The following is a 19,835-nucleotide window of genomic DNA, read 5'->3' on the forward strand; positions in this document are numbered from 1 at the left end:
TCCTGGATTCATCGTTTGGGAGTAATTGGGACGTTGAGTCAAGCCATCTTCCATCGATGAGCAGATTTTCACTTGAGACATTTGGTTTATTGGTTGTCATTGCCTTGTTATATAACATTATAGATAGTTTATACATTCATATTTATACTCCAAAGATCTCTTCCTCAGGTACAAACTTGATAAAGCCTTAGCCACCTGCATATCATCTCATCAGCGGAGTCCTAATACAGTGATTTCTGGTTTGCCAAACAGCTCTGCCATCGACGTTCTGTAGTTCCAGCCTGAATCTTCACCCTTCACACCTAAATGCAACAATCCTTCAACTGGGCTTACGTGGATAAGATATACTCGAATTTAATGATACCAAATTCGATTCTCCGCTCCCGCTTACCTACTAATAAACTCACACCTAAATAGATGGATCATGTAACCCAGTGGTTTATTTGGTAAATGTGATTATTATACCTACTACTACTATGATTGAGAGTTGTCCCTAATCATTACTGACCAATCAAAATTAAAGATTGATTTTAGTTATTTATACTCAAGCACGTCTATCAGATCCCACAACACCAACACCAACAATTTTTTCGAAAAACAAAACAACATGGCTATCATTAACGTTTGACATTGTTCACATAATTTTCTTTTGTTTTTTTCATTTGTTTGTAAAGAAAAAAATGGCAACATAAGTCGTCAAAAGTCAAAGAGATTCGTCTCTGTCCCCTCCCCATTTGAGAAGCTCGATGATGTAATAAAAAAAATTAAACAAATAATAATAACAATAAATGAGTAAGTAAAGGGCTTGGTGATACATTGAAGTCTGTTGATAAATGATGATAGGGGGGGAAGGATTTGCTGGAATTATTCCAGCAATTCCACCAGATCTACACCATTAAATGATATGGGTGTAGTGTTATCAAATCAATGCATTGTTACATTGGATGATGTAGATCTTGTAAAATTCCTGGAATAATTCCAGCCCCTATCCGGGGGAGTTGTTAAAAGTTAAAACAAACGTAGCTGGCAAATAGTTGGCTGAGCCCTCTTTTTCTATTCCATTTTTGCCACTCTCTCTCTGTGGCTTTGCGAGGAAATTAGGTTTTTCTGTGGATTCAAAGAGTACTTCGTTGATCTTCTCTTCGGTTTATGACGATCGTTGAAGAGGCGTGAAGTATTGTAGTGAGAGAGAATAGGAAGTGAGTGAAGAGGAGAGAGATCTAATCTGTGGTGGTACTGGTGGCGGAAATGAGCGCCTCCAGGTTCATTAAGTGCGTGACGGTCGGTGACGGTGCTGTTGGCAAAACCTGTATGCTGATTTCCTACACTAGCAACACTTTCCCTACGGTGAGAGCTCCACACTGACCTCCTGTTTTCTTTTCGTCTTTCTCGATATTCTTGTACTACATCTCTTTGTTTCTTGATTTTCCGGGAAAAATAATGAGGAAGAAAGAGGAATTTAATGTATGCTGCCATATCATGTCATTATTTATTGCTATGCGATCCTTAGATTTTATTTCCAGGTATGATTATTCTTTTGAAACTTAGTTGTATGTCTGTTTAAGGTGATTGAAGTTGATGGCTTACGTCCAGTTTATTGGTCTTGAAAAGAATATAATGAGATATGATTTACGAAACTTTGCCAATTACCTATATGGCATTTGGACATTTATGTTTATGTGCTCTGGAATTCGTTGGCATGAGGAGGTTAAACATATGGATGGTACACTAAGGGTGAAGCAATTGACATCATGTGTGCAAGAGTTGGAGTGCATACATGATGATGCAGCTGTAATTTGAGTCTTCTTCAAACCTGAGTTAGTAACTGGTGTTTTATATTCAGTTTAGAGGCTGGAAATCATATTAGATAGCTTTCTAGATTAAGTTTTATGTGCTTCGATAAAAAAAAATCGCCGTTAATTGTCATTTATTTCAGTTGAAGTTCCTGATATCTCTTTTAGATTCTTCATTTTTTTTTAACATTATTGAATCTCTTATCACAGCGACTTGCCTGGGCAAAATAATTTGAAACTGATGGCAATTGACTAACTGATTTACCATCTTATTTTTGCTATTGTTATCGTTAAACAGGACTATGTGCCAACTGTTTTTGACAATTTTAGTGCAAATGTGGTTGTGGATGGGAGCACTGTGAACTTAGGACTATGGGATACAGCCGGTAATTCAAGCCCATCTGGCTTGTTCTCTTCTCTTATTTTTTGTTTTAGTTTTACAATTTTCTGGCTTAATATATTTCTCTGTAAACAGGTCAGGAGGATTACAACAGGCTCAGACCTCTCAGCTACAGAGGGGCAGACGTCTTTATTCTTGCGTTCTCGCTCATTAGCAAGGCTAGCTATGAAAATGTTTTCAAGAAGGTTTGTCTTGAATGGATTCCTTTAGGATGATTCATTTAATGTGAGATTGTAACTGTATTTGTGTATGATAATCAATTGTATACATGCTTTCCATTTCAGTGGATTCCAGAACTGAGGCATTATGCACCTGGTGTTCCTATTATTCTGGTTGGGACAAAACTTGGTAAGTTTGTTCATATTGGTGATCAATATCATTTTTATAGTGCTCATCTTCCAAAATACTTTTTGCGTCATCACAGAACGCAGACAACATTTTGGGATGTCTGTATTGATGTGGTCTTTTTAAGCTATTGGGATGGTGGAATGATTTACTTGCTTGGCCTATATCCCTTTTTTACGAAACTACGCAAGTGTTGAATGAGAACTTGTGATCATCATTTCCTTGGATTGCTAGAATTAGATTTTAGCAAACTTTTACCATGTAAAATGAATATGAACATTTATTTTTCTATGTGTATAGTTTGGTCAAACTTCTAATTTTATAATGAATAGTAACTTTTGTCATGAGACTTTGCTGAGTGTTTGAGGGCTATAGATTGTTTGAATATTGTATTGAATCACTGTAGGTTTTTGTGCAGTTGAACATTTGTAATGTATCTAGACTAAGTTGTGAACGTGTTATCATATATAAAGCTGCACGATTTTAACTCCAATCTCTTAGTCACAACGTGGGGTTGTAATAACATTCTATGCAAACAGTTCTTGGTTACTATTTCTTTTGTTTCTTTCATTATTTTAAGTTATCATGTTTGTGAATAAGTAGTTGATCATGCATTAGATAATGAACCCCTTCTTTGAGTAGTGTTGTACAATGTAGCAACTGTCCAGATATGAAATTGCAAATTGGTGGTCATAAAAACAACTGGCGCGCACATGCAAATGTTGGGGATCTTCTCTTTTTTTTTTCCCCTATCTGCTGTAGCTTTTCCTAAGGCCTATGTTGGATGAAGTTTGAGATTAACAGTTGTAACTTGTAACGGCAACTACACATGTCAGCTTGCGTCACTTTGGAACCTATTTGACTATCATGAATTACTTCAACCCATCCCCCACCCCATCAGTGCTCTCGAGTTAACTCCTTTCCATTTGCAGATCTCCGTGATGATAAACAGTTCTTTACAGACCATCCTGGTGCAGTGCCTATTACAACTGCTCAGGTAAAGACTACTGCCAACCGAGAAAATAAGGCATTTGCTCGCCTCTTCTATGTTCTCCCTTTTTCAATGGTTGAATTTTTTATCTGACATTTTTTATAAAAGGGAGAGGAGCTGAGGAAACTAATTGGATCTCCTGCTTACATTGAATGCAGTTCAAAAACACAGCAGGTATTCAAATCCTCATGTTTTCACATTAGGAGAGATTTTTTCATCCCGACTGATGTAGCAATGACATCCATTGATTTGTAACTGCAGAATGTGAAGGCAGTTTTCGATGCTGCTATTAAGGTGGTCCTCCAACCTCCAAAGCAGAAGAAGAAAAGAAAGTCACAAAGGGCTTGCTTCATATTGTGACTGGAAGAACTAGTAGTTATGGCAGAAAGATTGCTGCTGCAGTTGCCACACCGCCGCTAATTCCTTCCGAAGGAACGAGCTTTGTTGTATAGTATCGACTTACATTCTAGGAATTTCTGTTGAAGCATCAGATGGTTTGTTTATCATTTACTTATTTTTATCATCTGTAATTTGTTGACTTGCATTCCTTTTTAACATGTTCACAGCATGTTTAGATCTGAATGTACTATAAGGTATGTGCTCTAGAACCTTTTCTAAACCGCTTTGTCGACATGATAATCTGAGGCTTCATTCTAATTTAATTTTAGGGAAGTTTAAATTTGCGAAATAACTGTGGAGGCAAGGTGGTTTTATAGAAAATGTTCCGACTTCTCTTATCCTTGATCCTTGGTGGATGTAGTTAAGAAAATGCCCATGTTTTGGTAGAATATATCTCAATTTGCTGCTGGTTATTCCGTTCGATTTTGTAAAACAAACAATACCCGTCTCCATTATACATGAATATGATGGTTTCTCGCATGATACAAGAACATAAGATGCATTCCTCGGATGGTTTCTCGCATGGTCCAAGGAGAACATAAGATGCATTCCTCGGTCTAATTCAAATCGGGAAAAATGAGATTTCCACCCCCACATTCAAGCTCAGGAAATTCCCCAATGATACCACATGCTCATGAGTTTCAAATGAAACACAAACTTCCAACTTATTGGAACTCCACAACTTCAATGACTGATGCACTCTAGTTTGATTTTACTGTCTATTTCACAAACCAGTCGTCCATTCACAAGAATTCTTACTAGAGAACATATGACGTCAATGTTTACTTACCTGCTCTGTACTCTGGCAAAATGCGAGCCATTCAACATGGCAAATTCGGCCATTCCCTAGCATTTTCCCCATTAAATGAACAGCTTGCTCAACATAGTTGGCCTCATTTGTGAAATTGCCAGAAAGTCAGACCTTAAAAGAATCATATTTCTCACTAGTGATTTAATGCAACGAATGGCTGTACTTCTCAAAAAAGTAGAGATATCTTCCTACCTTAAGCATCCCATAAATGAATGGTAATTAAATCAAACAGCAGCAACTAAAGCACATTCAAAAGGGTATACAGTAAAGTACCAACTCGTTTAGTATTTCAACAAACAGTGTGACTGGCCCACTACTACCCCTTGTAACACTGGCCATCAAAGCTGGACCGTAAGATTATCAAAAGCCTCAGTTAGGGTCGGCTGGTCGCATCTATGACTAATGAGTAACCATTCCAAAACAAGAGCAATACTAAAAGGTTAGCATTATCATTTTGTTTTTTGGATAAAGAAAATATTGAATGGATTTTAAGCAAAAGGCAGTGCACCTTTTTCCATCTTTGATCGCATCCTGATCATCAACCCAAAATAGATGTGAGCAAGCATAAACAGCTCTGCACTGATCAGGTTTCTTCAAGAGCTTGGCAGAATACTGGCCATAGGAGGCAAAAGGAATGTGTATATATTCAAGAAAAGATATTGGCAAAACCAAATTAGATCAAGGCTCAAGCATCACACCCGTGACCTTTTGTGTCAAAGTATCCATGTTCTCAACACCAAAAGTATTCATAATTAGATGTATTGCTGTCACCTGGGCCTCGAGTCCTGGAAACAAGTTTCGTTCCTTAAAACAGGCTAAATATGAGCTATGCAACATTTACTAAATCTGAACATCCATGACAGCATCAGTATCTCTGCAAGAATTCATCAGCTAATTCAAATGTATATGTAATCACAAAAGATCCCCAATTCATATTCAACATATCGAGTAGTACGGTTTGAACTTACAGAATGAAAGTTAACGATCTGAAAGAGATCAAATTCATCAAGTTATTGTCTGAATATGAGATGACATCTGCTATCAAAATTTGTTTTGTTCTTAAACAACAACACAAATTTTAGGTGGAAATGCTCGGAGATAAGTAAGTGTAAACATCAAACTTAGTTAGTATAACAGTATTAGATAGGAATCTACGGCCTAGATATGTAGATTATCAATTATTCACTAATAACATCAAATCCTATATCGTAGAGCACCTATGTACCACGTAAACAGCATTAGAGTATAAAAAAATCAACAATACAGATTCGAAGTCAATACACAAAGATTTATATGCACTTGCACCCACATAGACAAAAATTCTTCGTGCAGTTTCGAAATGGAAAACAGCATTTAATGCATGAAATAATATCAGAACCCAGGGGGGGGGGGGTCTTAATACTTATTAAACATAAGCAACTGAAGAAGTCAAACTCAAAACAAAAACCAGCAGTTTTTCAGGTTCGACTTTGAAGAAGCTGCCACAAAAGAGATCTAAAATTCAAAGGCATTCTTACATCGCTTATTCTAGCAAAAATACAGCAGGAAGCTACAAAGGGCGTGTAGAGCAAGCAATGAAGAACTTCTATGATAACTAATGCAAGTATCTGAGTTTTTGCTCCTCATCATTGTCCTGAAGATATTGGAACAGGAGAGATGCCTCATTCGTACATGAGAGGTAATATCATAAATGTGTAAAAACAAAAGAAACCTGGTTGTATTGACATTTCTATAATTATCAGGTGACCATGCAATGTGACAAGGAAGCATGATCTCCAAAAGGACTACAAATGTCTTAATGATGTGAAATTTCCAGTTATCTGACGATTCTGACCACAGGAAAAAAGAATTGACAGCAGACTTGACTATGAAGAAAGACTCCACTATGCAATGCTATCAATCGGGGACAAAATTAATGAAAGCAATAGAATGAAGAATTCTTGATTGGAGAACACAGAAATGAACAAGGAAACATAAAATTGGCAATCATGTTGAAGCTATGCTCATGTTCCGTGAAATAATTGGTCGACAAATGTGCATTCACCAGACATTTCCAACAGCAAGGAGAGAGTCCACTATACAATAACATTCATCATTACAACAATTAATGAAAGAAGTATAAAGTAGAAAGAACAAGTCAACGGACAAGGAAACATCAGGTTCGTGATCATATTGAAATTATGTTCATCTTACATGACTTTATGTTAACCGACCTACAAATGTCCATTTACAATGGACAAAGAGGTATTAAATTCACGATCATGTTGAGAATACCTCATCCTACATGACATAATTGATCAACCAATGTGCATTCAGTCACAGCCTACATTTTTGGCCATGGAGAAATAGTTTAAGATGAAATTGCATTCAGCGACCATCGTGGCAACTGGAAATAAATGACAGGAATCAAATGAAAATTCCTTGAAAAAAGAAAACGAACCAAGGAATTGTTAAATTAGCTATTATGTTGAGACATTCTCATCTCATGACCTTATTAATCCACAACTACCTACTGTACATACATCAAATCAATAATCCAGAATCTCATCTCTAATAGTCGAAATTGAAATAAAGTTAGAGAAAAATGTTGCAATCGACAATCAAATCAAATCAAATCATGATAGGTAAGAGATTTCCCGTTTCCCAAGCCAATGACACTTACATTCTAGGCAGTATGTTACTAGCATGTTGTACGAGTTCGTATAAATCGATGACTGTAACGCCATGCTTGCTTTCGTCCTTGAAGAACATCTCCAGCTTCCTCAATTCATCAAAAGCTCGCATGTCTTAATAACATTTTTCCAAAAGCAAAAATCTCAGCTCCAAGCATAACACGATTCGATCAATCAAGACAAGAGTAGAGAATTTACAGAGTTCGTAGTATTTTTGAGGACAGAGACTCGAAGTTCAAAGCTCCAACAGCGTCTGAGCGGAGTACTTCATAGCTTCTCTGAGGTTGTTCCCGTCCTGAAACGAAACAAACAGCGAGAATTCAAGTGTTTTCTGAACCAAAATGCAAGGGTTAGAACATAGATCGAATGAGATTGAGGATTGTGAATGATACCAAAGCGCGATCCATCTAAAATGCGTTGTGTTGAATGCCGGCGATCCCCTCTGCGAACCATTTCTGTTCGTCTTCTCCTCCGTTAAGCATCATCATTCTCTCTGACTCTCCCTCTCGACTCAATCGGAGCAGACCAATTTGAGCCTAACGAATGGCTTGAGCCAGTCAATGTGCGTTCTGTTAATATATGGGCCTGGGCCGACTTATGGGCCACGATGGACATCGACTTGTTAAAACTACTATTCTGCGTCCAGTGGGCCCTTGATATGTGAGTCAGAGTCACCGCCTCACAGGTCAATGTGGCTGTGTCTTGATGGGTTTCTTATTAGTTTCCTCAATTTGACTGGCTGTTTATATTTATTTGACCACTTTTTAATATGCTAACTCTAATCAAAACGTGAAGCTTCTTCAAGAAAAAAGCAAACTTGTCAAACATTTATAATTAGTCTTGTTGGACTATACTGACCAAGATGTACAATGACTCTTGTTGTCTCTAACATGCACATCTCAACCTTTAAACTTAAGAAATCAGTATTATTTTAGAAAGGGTATTATACTATTATTAACGAGTGTCGTTAGGACAATGGTTAAGGATTCACTACAACATGATTGTCCTGTGTGATGAACATTTTCTCACATAATTTTTTAAACTTAAAATACATCTTGTATTAGAGACTTTTTCAGATTTCAAAACACCTTTATGTCATTTATTCAATTTCTTAAGACATTGGATAATATTTCTCTTTTATAGAGATACATGCGACATTTGGTTATTGGTTATGAGTTCATTTTTATTATTTTTGTTTGTAAAACGAAGGAGATCTTCATAGATGACATTAAAAAAAGACCCCTTTGTTCAATTATAACATTGGCATTTGTACAATGGTATTGAACCACGACGAAATATTGGTATTGGTGTTAATGGATCGGATACTCGTGAAGGTATTGCATAAGTTTAACTCAAATAAATTGAAGATGCATTTGTTAACTATGAGCATTTTAATGTCAGGGGATAATATATTTTCATAACACAGGCCTTAGGTTCAAAACAAAAAATACTTTTCAGAGTTATTTGGATTGGATTTATGCGGTGTTTTGATGAGTATCCAATTTATAACAATTGGTACAAAACACAAATACAATGATATTCAAAGACAATTCAAAGTCATTTTAAAAAAAAAAAAAAGTCATAGTAGGTGTACCGATGACAATGATATGGCGGCAGTATCTCTAGTGAAATTTGTTTGGTGGGTTAGATAGAACTGAAAAATATATATATACAACGCAGTCAAATATTCAAAATACGCGAAGATCCGTGTCCCCATTTTCGTTCTAACTTTCGTTATTCCAAGATTGAAAAGACTTGGAAACGAATCAACCCAGCTGCTTCTTCCAAACAATTGTTTAATTCTTTTATTTGTCTCATCCAATTGTTCTTATTCCCTGTTGGGTTTTGTTTAAATTCACTAAATACATCTTTGATTTTCAACTTCCAGAGTCAGACACCTGTTTTCAGAGGATTTGAATCAAATTTGAAGGCTATGACTGCCATTGATGAAAGCCATGGTAGCATCAGAGAAACGGAGGCCTCTGCTTCTGAAACAGAATCCCATGGAAGTCTGAGTTTCGAAGATATAGACATGGAATTCAATTATGGTCGCAGAGGGAGAGTTTGGCATAAATCGATTTCTGTAGTACGGAGGGAGATACCTGAGTCTACCAAAGGATGGCCTCTTCTTCCAAGAACAAATCTTTCAAGTCTGAAATTTCAAAGTAGAACCAAAGAGAGAGATACATCTGTGGTTGAATGGGTTATGACTCTACCGGATCGATCGAGCGAACTCAGTTTGCAACACCAGATTGATTCAGGCTTGAATAGCAGAGAAAGTAACAATTCTAGTTTTGAAGTTTCTTCAAGCTTTGTTTCTAATGAGTCCCCAAAATCAACAGCAGGTTGGCCTCTATTAAGAGATTCGCCCATTTCTGATTGTTCAGAAGACTCTGAAGCTTTAAAAATGCCTGCAACATCCCAGATTGGTTCAGTAGAAAATCCTATTGAGAGAAGGTTTTGCAAGAAATGTTTGATGACACCAAGAAAGCTCATTAAGAAGATGGAGATGGAGCTTTTGATTAAATTGAAGCCATCTGGTTGTAAGAGGTTCAGTTACAAGGAGCTCAAGAAAGTAACTTCCCAGTTCTCCTCAGGTTGGCTTATATACTTACATTCATACATACATACATATATGTATATACATGTGACTTTGATTTTGTCCAAATTTTCTAAGTTATGAATGTTTTTGTGACAGGAAACTTGATTGGAGAGGGAGGGTGCAGCAATGTATACAAGGGCAATCTTCCGGGCAACAAGCCGGTGGCAATAAAGGTTCTGAAATCCTACAAGGAAGCTTGGGAGGACTTCACTTTAGAAACTGAAATAATGTCTTCATTAAAGCACAAATACATTACACCTCTTATTGGTGCATGTATTGAAGATCACCGTCTCATCTTGGTCTATGACTACTTGCCCAAAGGAAGCCTAGAGGAAATTCTACATGGTACAATTCCCTAAACCCTAAAACCGTAAGCCGGCTACTTAATTTCACTGAATATGTAAGGTTTTTTTTTGCTGTCAAATGCAGGAGGTAGTGAGGAATCTGTATTGCCATGGAAAGTGAGGTTTGAAGTTGCTGTTTCGATAGCCGAGGCTTTGGATTACCTGCACAATCAATGTTCTAGGCCGGTTATTCACAGAGATGTAAAGTCTTCCAACATTCTTCTCTCCAATGAGTACAAACCACAGGTATATATATACATCTAGAGATCAAGAACACATAAGCTTTGATTGCAGTTTCAAGAACTGGGAATTAACAGTAATGTTTCTAATATGATTTGTTGCAGTTGTCGGATTTTGGACTTGCCATATGGGGACCAACAGATTCAAGTTGCATGATACAGGACGACGTCGTAGGGACGTTGGGTTACATAGCTCCGGAATACTTCATGTATGGAAGGGTTAGTGACAGAATTGATGTGTACTCCTTTGGTGTAGTTCTTCTGGAATTGTTAGCAGGGAAAAGGCCAATTGATTTAAAGCTAAAAGGACAAGAGAACCTGGTCAATTGGGCAAAACCATTATTGGCAAGTGGAGACATCAGTTCATTGCTTGATCCAAAGTTAAATGGGGACTTTGATATTCTTCAAATGCATAGAATGGTTCAGGCAACAACACTATGTGTCAGTCAATCTGTTCGATCTCGCCCGAATATCAGACAGGTACTACAGTCGGGCTATAATCTAACAAGTACTATGTAAACAGCATTGTTGTGATCAATTAAGAATGAATTCCATTTCTATGTTTAATGGTCAGGTACTAGAGCTATTAAAAGGCGAGACGGGAGGAGAAAAACTGCTAAACTCCAATGTTGATGATTCAGAAGAGTCAGCAGAACAGGAAGATGATATTGTTTTCCCAGAAATTGGCTATTTGCAAGACTTGGATCGATATATTTCGATCATGGAGGCAGATGAGGATGAGTCCATATCAGTAAACACGGATGGTAGAGCATCTCTAAGTTGTGTAGTCCAAAAGAAACATCACAAGTTAAAAGAGTACTTGAAAGAACAGCAAGATTGATCATCTTAGCCTTTGTTTATATATTTATTTATTCATTTTTGATAACTGAGAATTCTCAAGCCCAACTTCATATCTATCTATGATCTAACTCCAACATCATGTCCATCGGACAACTGAGTTAACTCTAAACTCACACCGTCAATCTACTTCGTCAACACTGACGATAGTTGCCTCAATAAGTTGTGTAGATCAGAAGAAACGTCTAAGTTAATAGATTAATTGAAATAACAGCAAGATTGATCTTCTCGACCTTTGTTTATTCTTCCAAGTTCCAAATCCCTTTCTTGTTTGGTACACAACTTATTAGATAGATATAAAACATCATACTATGACCATATGAATTTTCAATAATTTGTTCTGTGGCGAACTGAATTGTTGTACAAAGTGGGCTAGCGAAAAAGAGAGGCTGGGGAAAAAAAAACCAAGGGGTTAACACTTGAGAGAATTTTCTATCACGATACAAGTTTCAGTACGATAACAAATTCATTGGTATTCCACAAAAATTATAAGAGCTCTGAGTCTTATCATTAAAATCTAAACATCAAAAGGCACGAAAGACAGGCTCACAGCTCCATTTGTAAAGGGAACCAACCCCGGAGAGATCAAGAGCACAAGAAGACCCGAAGTGCAATTTCTCATTCGACGCACGAAAATGGTCAGTTCACATGAAGCCAGAAGAGAGGAGTGGCTTCTTGACGATTTGAGTTGCTATGATGACCAATGCCACTAAGTTGCACAGTGTTTGATCAACAAAATGCAACTACATTCTCTTTTTCTGGAAATAAACCAGGGGCAAGTAAATGGCACCCCCAATCCAAAAAACAGTTCTGCAGTTGAACCATGTTATCAAAATGGTACTGTAAAGGGCAGCGCAAATATATTTGCCTCAGGTAGGTAATGGGCACAAGGCCAGAGAGTAGGACTTCTACACCGGGCAACATCCTGGGAGGCTGCAATTCCTTTAGAATCATTCCCATTTTCCCGCTTTACCCCAAAAAGCCAATCTTGATCATCCAAATTCTCTTGCCCCAACTGAATTGAAGGTGGCAGCCACTCTTGAATCAGATTTCTGTACAGAGATTCTGTCTTCTGCATCTTATTCTGGTACGATTTGGCCCTACGATCAAGGGCAGGAACTTCAGCTAAATCCAGACAGCTTTTTTCTTTGTCCAGCCTAGCCACGCTTTGCTTAGCAGAGGACCACTGTTTTTGGTCTGGCACACATGTGTTCTCCTTACACTGAACATGGGAATCAGCCCTTCCAGATGTAGAGCATGACTGCTCCCCACTGTCCATAGCATTAGGTTCTTTGTGCTTTCGCAAGGTCAGTTTAATCCGAACAATGTTCCCTGGTATGATCAAAACATTATTAAAAAGATCGACACATAATTGCCAACAAAAACTAAAAAAAAAAAAACAGTTATCGAAGACATGTCAATGAAGAATATGGAGCTAAAGCTCACCACGATGATCACTGCCATCAGAAGATGATGCTTTCCTCTTTTTGCTACTCTGAGTGCCATCAGACAAGTAGCCAACACTCTGAGGTGAGACAGGCATCCCATGTTCTTCAGTCAGACTACTCCTCTCCAATTGTTCAGCTTCTTCGTTTTTACCCTTCAATATGCATCCGCCGTGCAAATCATATCCACTCTTCTCCACTTGACAAAGCTTCTCACCACTGAGCTTTTTAACTGCATCATCACTTATATCAAAGAATTTTGCTTTCTTCCTTTCTTTCTTCTCTTTCTTCCTCTGTTGTCTCTGCCTCTTCTTCTCTTTTGTCAGTTCTGATTTGGCCTTCTCATTTTCCCTCTTGAGCTTTACATATATATCCAGAATAACAATGTTTAGCATAGAGGGATGGAGAAGACCAAAGAAGTATGATGGACCAAACTAATGCCATAACGGCATTCATCAACCAGATAAGAATCACTTTCTCAAATCGTTCAAGACATATTAACAAAATTGACATCATTAGATTTCAGAAACCCTTTTGAACAGAGTCTTCACTTAAATACAATGCATCTCAAAAAAGGGGAACAAATATCATTTGACATACCAATGCAATACATTGATACCATCTACACTGATTATATGCCCATTCTCATTATCATTTGACATACAATACATCACAAAAAGAGAACCATAGTATCAATTGCTTTACATCAATTACATTCTGCATCTCTCACTCAATACTTGATACACAAAGCACATTCCATTAAAAAACTAAATCACAAAAAAAGGACCAAAATGCGCCCTACTAATTTCAACAAACATTGATTGGAAACCCACCAAGTATTCATCTCACCAAAACATATAGTCAGAATTCCACAGATAATGTCATCAAAATGGATGCCAAATTGTATGTCATTGACATAGCATGACGAACTGTAATAGATTTTACTGACGATTTTCAATAAGTAATAACAACTGCTTCAAACTGATTTAAAAGTATAGCCTGTATTGGGTGGCGCTCATTGAAGCACCATCAATACTACTACATTCTCCGTTAAAAAAAGTTATAAGTAACTAAAAACCAATAGTATACATTTCGCTACAGCATTCTTACATTCCAGCAGGAACCAGGTAAACTTACAAACTTATACATGCGTCTTGAAGCTTTCTTTAACAAGCTTAACCCAAAGCATTCTTAACACCATCCATCTTATCATAAATAGAATCACAATTATTTTCTCCAGCCAATATAGTCCTCCAATCAAAAGAAACATTCGAACTCTAATAAACCCTCAGTATATGATTTCAAACCATGAACCCAGCTCATCGCCACCTTTCCAATCCACGTCCTATAAAGAACGATTAGAAAAAACGGCAGGTTTACCCACAAAGTCTAAAGTTAATAGTCATGCTTAATCATATTTACACATTCAGTTACGCTAAAACAAAGGGAGAGTAAGGTTCCAAACAAAAGAAACCTAATACCCGTCCTTCCTAGTAGTTACACATGGAACAAGCATTGAAAAAAGGCAAACCAAGCGGGAACCCTAATTCTTTAATAAAAACGGTTAATAATAAAATACACGGGAAGATTGGAACAAAAATATTCACTCCAACCAAACTCGGAATTTCAGTTTCACGATTCAATTCACAACATGTGCAATCCCGCATAAACTGCAAATTCAAGTAGCTACCTTAATCGATTCGATCAAGGCCACACCACGAGAATCGCTCCTCACATAACCCGGAGGCGGGTAAGGAAAGCACCGCGACATGGCTCAGTTAACCAGGAAAAAGCCTGTGTCTGTGGATGTGATATTCTTGTAGATCTAGACGGGAATTCACCGATCCACAGAACTAGTTATATAAAAACCTAATCGAAACGAGAAGGAATATAGCCTACAACTAGGTTTTCTTCGCTCAGAGAACCAAAAAAAAAAGCCCCGAGCGATTTCTAGATCTGAATATGAGAATACTTTTCCGCGTACCCGAGTGGGGTATTTATATTGTTTTGGGCAATTTAGGGTTACCGACCTCCACACGTCACTTCCTTGAAGCGCGCGGTGTGTACTAACAATATTGCCCCTCCTTTCTTATAATTTGATTACACAAATTTGGAGAATTGTGAGGGCGTTTTGGGAATGCAGATTTACGAACCGAGTCACGAGTAGTCTCTTATACCCACGCGCCCTGGTGGTGATGTTCCACGCTCCAGTTGTTAAGTGATGTTAGGTCAAATAGACAGATACTGACAGTGACAGTCGTTTAACCTGTCAAATGGGCCAGAGGCATCGGCAAGGCCCGTTTCGGGCCTTGAATTCAGCCTAGCACGGCTCATTGACCTCACAGGTTGGGCCGGAGTTTCCGGCCCGCCTAGCAACTTTTTTCTTCTTTCAGTTCTTTTCATGGGATCATCAACTGTCTATCCGCATTTTTCCCTTTTTTTTCTTATTCCTCTTAAATGGCCCGTGACCCCATTTTGAGAGGGAGTATTTTGATAAAAATTTAATAAAATCTTTGTTCAAATTCTTTTCAAATTCATTCTCTTGATTTTTTATAAACTATTCAAACAAGATAATTATAAGAAAAACTATCTTTCTCTCCGCTACACTAATCCCAAATCCCTCAACTTAATCACACTCTAACACTTGACAAATTCATCTCCAACAAACTCTCTCTAACACTTGGGCAAGTCCCTCTCTACAAATTGGCCTGGCCTGCTCACTGTGGCCCTTGGGCTCTTAGCAGGCCGGGCCTCGTGTTTGCAAGTTTGCGGGCAGACCCAACACGGCTCGTGAAATTTGAAGAACGGGCCACCCAACCCACGAAACTGACGGGCCTGATTGTTGGCCAAGCCGGTCCATTTTATTTTCTCGTGTGATAAATCATTGTTGTGAGCTGTGGTTTCAGCACAAAAAAGAACACAGAGATATTCCAGCTCGTGGCCATGTCAAGAAGTTAATATGAAAATAACCTTTGGCAATAATCCAATTAAGAATAGCAGTGTTTTATTTTCGCAGCTTTAAGGGGCTGAAGCATAGTGTGTATAGAGGTCACGAAAGTTGGTGATATGCCCATTTGGTGCCAATTAGCATTTGTTCCCCGGAAGAAAAGGGATAGGGGGCTGAAATTATTCCAGCAATTTCATCCCATCTCCATCATCCAATGCAACAATACATTGATTTGATAACACTACACTTAATGCATTCAATGGTGGAGATGAGGTGGAATTGTTAGAATAATTCCAGCAAATCCTTTTCCGGAAGAAAAGTCTTGAGAAATCAACTTCTGCGGAGGGTTTAGAACAAGAGATCTCAACCATCCACGTGTAAGTGAATCCCATAACTGGGCCAAACCTAGTGGTTTAGGGCTTCTTTTAATCCTTCATTACGTGAAGGAAGGGTGAATCCCCCTTCACGTTTCTCTATGTACCAACACTCTCACAGACAGAATCATGAATCATCAATTCATCATCCTTTTCTTTTCTTTTCTTTTTTGCCCTTTGGTTTGTACTCTGAAGTCTGACCACCACCATCCTTGGAGTGGGCAATTTGTGGGCTCCTCTATGTGGGCCAAACCACAATTCCCATACTGTAAAAGTCTGCAAAACCCACGTATAACACAACTTGGGGCCCACATGTCCTCAGCTTGAAGAGATGAATCAATGTCTTTTGCTTCTCATACCAACACTTTTTTTTGTTTGTTTTTTTATTACCGAGAATAACCAGCAACGGTGTCCTTTGCTCGAGTTGGGTTAGGCATGTGTAAATAATTAAATATGTTTACACAATTTGAGGTTCAACATAAAATCACTTGAAAATAATGGTGACAATTTAAAATTATACCTATATGATCATGGACAAGATTTTTTATGTCCAAAATCCACAAAGATGATCGGTTAGACTGGGCGATAGGAGTTTTTTTCAATACCAATTAAGCACGTGTAAATGTACCTAACATGTTTGAAGTTCAACCTTTGAAAATAATGACGACAATTTATAATCAATCAAACCTATTACATCGGATAAGATTCTTTATGTTCAAAATCCATATAGATAATTAGTTAGACTAGTGATGGGGGTTTTTTCAATACCAACTAAGATGATTAAAAACTAAACTGAATAACTGAACCGAGCGATCGGTTGTTTTCAAAAAAATCTATATATTTCCTCTTAAAACCCATCAAAAAACCGTCAATAACCCAACGACAGGTTAAACTGATGTAAAAATGACCGACCGAAGGACTGTGTTCACCTCTAATAACACCACAAACATACACAAAGGTTTTAGGCAACGAGACTTGTCTTTTCCAACTTTAGATGTGGCAGAACGTCACACTATTCGGTCATGGAACCCTCCCGAGGAGTCGAAATAACAGACTCTGGTTAGTCAATTTCCCATCTCTGTTTTCCTCTGCCTCTCTCAATAGCAGCTGATGAGCTGTGCTTTTAATACGCAACCATTCATTGGTAACAGCAAAAACAACCCTACTGTGACAGTTCAAGAGAGTTGGCAATGGCATTTCCTATGAACAATCAATACAAGCTAAATCGGGTTAAGATTCTTTACCCATATCGATACTATCATCATTTCCATAAAAAGCTTAAAAAAACCATCATCATTAAGAGTTATGACATGCACAACGGCTACGTACTTCGTATGTTCTTCCCGAGAAAATTTTCTAAACAAAATTTCCCATCATTTCTTTTCTTTTCTTTTCTCGTGTCCCTTTTGTTTTGTTCCTTTCTTGTTTAGACCAAAAAGACTTCCAAGCTAGCCTCCTTTACTGAATTACAGACAGGACAAGAAGAAAGAAAAGCTTCACATGACTTGCACGAGCAGAGGTGTCTACAAGGCAGAAACAGAACGCACGAGCTCCTAGAATAACAATTCTTACAAGCCATCCTTTGTTGCTTTTTTTGTTGTGAATCACATGATGAACTGCCACATGAAGACTCTGCATCTTGTGCTCTGTCACTGGCCATGGCCGCTTGTTCTCTGACTCGTTCAAGTGTGTTGTTCAGATCTGTCACTACTGCTTCCTTTTCTCTGGCCAGTCTCTGCCATGATTCTCTCTCCATTTCTGCTCTTTTCAGCCGGGCTTCAAGCTCCATCCTCTTAATTGTGGACTGTGCCAAGACTTGTTCTTTTTGCCTCATCAAACTTATGGCCTTCGATTCTACGTTCCTCAACAGGACTGCTAGTTCTAGCCTTCTCTGCTGTTGCAGAGCAGATTTCAATCTCTCACTCTGTTTATTACCCAAAAAGAAAAACCATCAAGAATCACAATAAAAAGTAAATAACAATAAAACCCAAATACAAATAAAGGATCGATCATGTACCTGTAATTGCAGAATGCAGTTAATTTCTTGACTTTGCATCTCAAGCTGAGCATCTAATGATCGAGAAAGTTGTCCCATTGAAAGGAAGGTACTGAAACCTGTAGAAGGACCAGAAGAAGAAGAAGAGGACCCAGTAACCAAATTATGACTTCTTTCTTGTGGAAGATAAAATAGATTGCTCTGTTGAGGAGGCTCTGGAAGATTGAAACCCAAATCAAAAGCAGGAACCATCACAACCCAATCTTGTTGTTGGCCAGACACGGGAAAACAGAGACTTTCTGGGTACAACTGCGCTTGAACAGCCATAATAACTGCTTCAAGAAACCAAGACACGCTCCACAGAGAGAGAGAGTAGTAAGAAACGCCAAAATGACTCCTTCCATTCACATCTTTCAGCTTCAGGGGCTATAGAGCTATATATACATAATATATTTATATATAAAAATAATAAATAACATAAAGAGACCCGCAAAACGGATACGGAATGGGGGTAGCTTTAAAGCTTCATGTTCTTGTCAATATCACTATATCAGAAGACATGCATGACTCTTTCTCTTTCTCTCTCTTTATTGGCCTTAAAGCCATAACATTTGCCTTCACTCTGGCTTTCTTTTCTTGAGTTTAAAAGTTAAAACTGAAAGAGACTATTATGAAATAAACTCTCTTCCTCTAACCGACAAAATCTTATTAAGATAGCGATTATTTCGACGTAATTAAGGAACTAAAGAAAGAAAGTTTTGTCAAATTCCAGGAGCGGCATTAAAGAAGACAAAGAAGAGAGTGTGGGTGCTTTTAGGGTGGCGGTGAACGGCGACGTACAACATGCAGATTTTGTGAGTCAGAGATTTCACGTAAAAAGAGAGGAAATTTTGGTCAGTTTGGTCATCGGGAAAATGCTGAAGAACAGTGTTTCCCATTTGCACTTTCATTCACTTTTTTTGAATCGGTTGATGGTGTTTATCTACTTGTTTTTCCAGGCAAGGACAGCGTTGTTCATCAGTTCGAAAATGACGAAACAAGCATGTCGTTTTTCCTTGACTAGGGACGTCGTTTAGTGGGCTCTGTTTGAGTCCCTTGGATTATGTATGATGGGCCACCGACGTTAAGCCCACATCATCCACGTTCATTGATTGGACTTTTCAAAGTGCTCAAGTTAATTTATTCTTTATTGTAATCTCGAAGTCTAGAAGAATAACTTTTCTTCTAGTCGTTTTTGGTGAATATTTTGAGCTACTCTTTTCTTTATGAGTAAATGATGTGTTGACTGACTTGTTGAATTTTGAATATAATTAATGAGTTTTTTTTTTATATTGTGGAAACCTCTCTACCAGAGGATCCAAAAGTAAATTCCCAGACCCGTGCATCATATCCATGATCAATGTATTTTCTTGTTATTTTTGTCACATAAGATATGGGTTCAAATTGTTAGCGAGAAGTTTTCGAACCTAGTGTCCATGAGTTTTATTGAATATCAAGAATCAACTCGACCAATCTCTTGAAATAAAAGAGAACTACTTATTGATTTATACCCTTTTTTTCACCAACGTTGGAAACAAATTCGACCAACCCCTTGCTTAAAAAGAATTGGTCATTGATTT

At 37.9% G+C, this 19,835-nt stretch overlaps 5 protein-coding genes across 18 annotated transcripts; 2 read left to right on the forward strand and 3 right to left on the reverse strand.

The window, feature by feature from the left end:
- Positions 1-1,026: 1,026 nt before the first annotated feature.
- Positions 1,027-4,168, forward strand: LOC120001057 (rac-like GTP-binding protein 5). 2 transcript variants are annotated; one of them, XM_038849290.1, is made up of 7 exons: positions 1,027-1,347; positions 2,092-2,179; positions 2,269-2,378; positions 2,478-2,541; positions 3,471-3,535; positions 3,638-3,703; positions 3,791-4,168. In XM_038849290.1, the coding sequence occupies exons 1-7, from the start codon at positions 1,249-1,251 to the stop codon at positions 3,887-3,889; spliced, it is 591 nt and encodes a 196-aa protein (XP_038705218.1). In that variant the 5' UTR covers positions 1,027-1,248; the 3' UTR covers positions 3,890-4,168. The 2 variants fall into 2 exon arrangements, with proteins under 2 accessions (XP_038705218.1, XP_038705219.1); XM_038849291.1 differs by having other exon boundaries at positions 3,688-3,703.
- A 382-nt stretch (positions 4,169-4,550) lies between these two features.
- Positions 4,551-7,959, reverse strand: LOC119999401 (vacuolar protein sorting-associated protein 35C-like). 11 transcript variants are annotated; one of them, XR_005468409.1, is made up of 6 exons: positions 7,804-7,959; positions 7,610-7,706; positions 7,402-7,496; positions 5,708-6,372; positions 5,248-5,613; positions 4,551-5,138 (listed from the first exon to the last, which is right to left on the reverse strand). XR_005468409.1 is itself a non-coding variant. In XM_038846940.1 (5 exons), exons 1-4 carry the CDS (start codon positions 7,862-7,864, stop codon positions 5,470-5,472), a joined length of 312 nt encoding a protein of 103 aa, XP_038702868.1. In that variant the 5' UTR covers positions 7,865-7,959; the 3' UTR covers positions 4,551-5,351; positions 5,438-5,469. The 11 variants fall into 11 exon arrangements, 3 of the variants coding, with proteins under 3 accessions (XP_038702868.1, XP_038702866.1, XP_038702869.1); XR_005468408.1 differs by lacking the exon at positions 5,708-6,372 and having other exon boundaries at positions 5,248-5,524; XR_005468403.1 differs by lacking the exon at positions 5,708-6,372 and having other exon boundaries at positions 5,248-5,524; positions 7,402-7,500.
- A 1,148-nt stretch (positions 7,960-9,107) lies between these two features.
- LOC119999761 (pto-interacting protein 1-like) lies at positions 9,108-11,502 on the forward strand. The gene is made up of 5 exons (XM_038847498.1): positions 9,108-10,008; positions 10,110-10,358; positions 10,443-10,603; positions 10,702-11,076; positions 11,171-11,502. The coding sequence occupies exons 1-5, from the start codon at positions 9,345-9,347 to the stop codon at positions 11,435-11,437; spliced, it is 1,716 nt and encodes a 571-aa protein (XP_038703426.1). The 5' UTR covers positions 9,108-9,344; the 3' UTR covers positions 11,438-11,502.
- Positions 11,503-11,844: 342 nt separating this feature from the next.
- On the reverse strand, positions 11,845-14,865 carry LOC119999762. 3 transcript variants are annotated; one of them, XM_038847501.1, is made up of 3 exons: positions 14,590-14,865; positions 12,913-13,258; positions 11,845-12,786 (listed from the first exon to the last, which is right to left on the reverse strand). In XM_038847501.1, exons 1-3 carry the CDS (start codon positions 14,668-14,670, stop codon positions 12,284-12,286), a joined length of 930 nt encoding a protein of 309 aa, XP_038703429.1. In that variant the 5' UTR covers positions 14,671-14,865; the 3' UTR covers positions 11,845-12,283. The 3 variants fall into 3 exon arrangements, with proteins under 3 accessions (XP_038703429.1, XP_038703428.1, XP_038703430.1); XM_038847500.1 differs by having other exon boundaries at positions 12,901-13,258; XM_038847502.1 differs by having other exon boundaries at positions 12,901-14,244.
- Positions 14,866-17,476: 2,611 nt separating this feature from the next.
- Positions 17,477-18,588, reverse strand: LOC120001125 (probable BOI-related E3 ubiquitin-protein ligase 2). Its single transcript, XM_038849390.1, has 2 exons — positions 18,238-18,588; positions 17,477-18,144 (listed from the first exon to the last, which is right to left on the reverse strand). The coding sequence occupies exons 1-2, from the start codon at positions 18,541-18,543 to the stop codon at positions 17,647-17,649; spliced, it is 804 nt and encodes a 267-aa protein (XP_038705318.1). The 5' UTR covers positions 18,544-18,588; the 3' UTR covers positions 17,477-17,646.
- Positions 18,589-19,835: the final 1,247 nt, after the last annotated feature.

Source organism: Tripterygium wilfordii, chromosome 6 (genome assembly GCF_013401445.1).
Source record: "Tripterygium wilfordii isolate XIE 37 chromosome 6, ASM1340144v1, whole genome shotgun sequence".
Taxonomy (NCBI): domain Eukaryota; kingdom Viridiplantae; phylum Streptophyta; class Magnoliopsida; order Celastrales; family Celastraceae; genus Tripterygium; species Tripterygium wilfordii.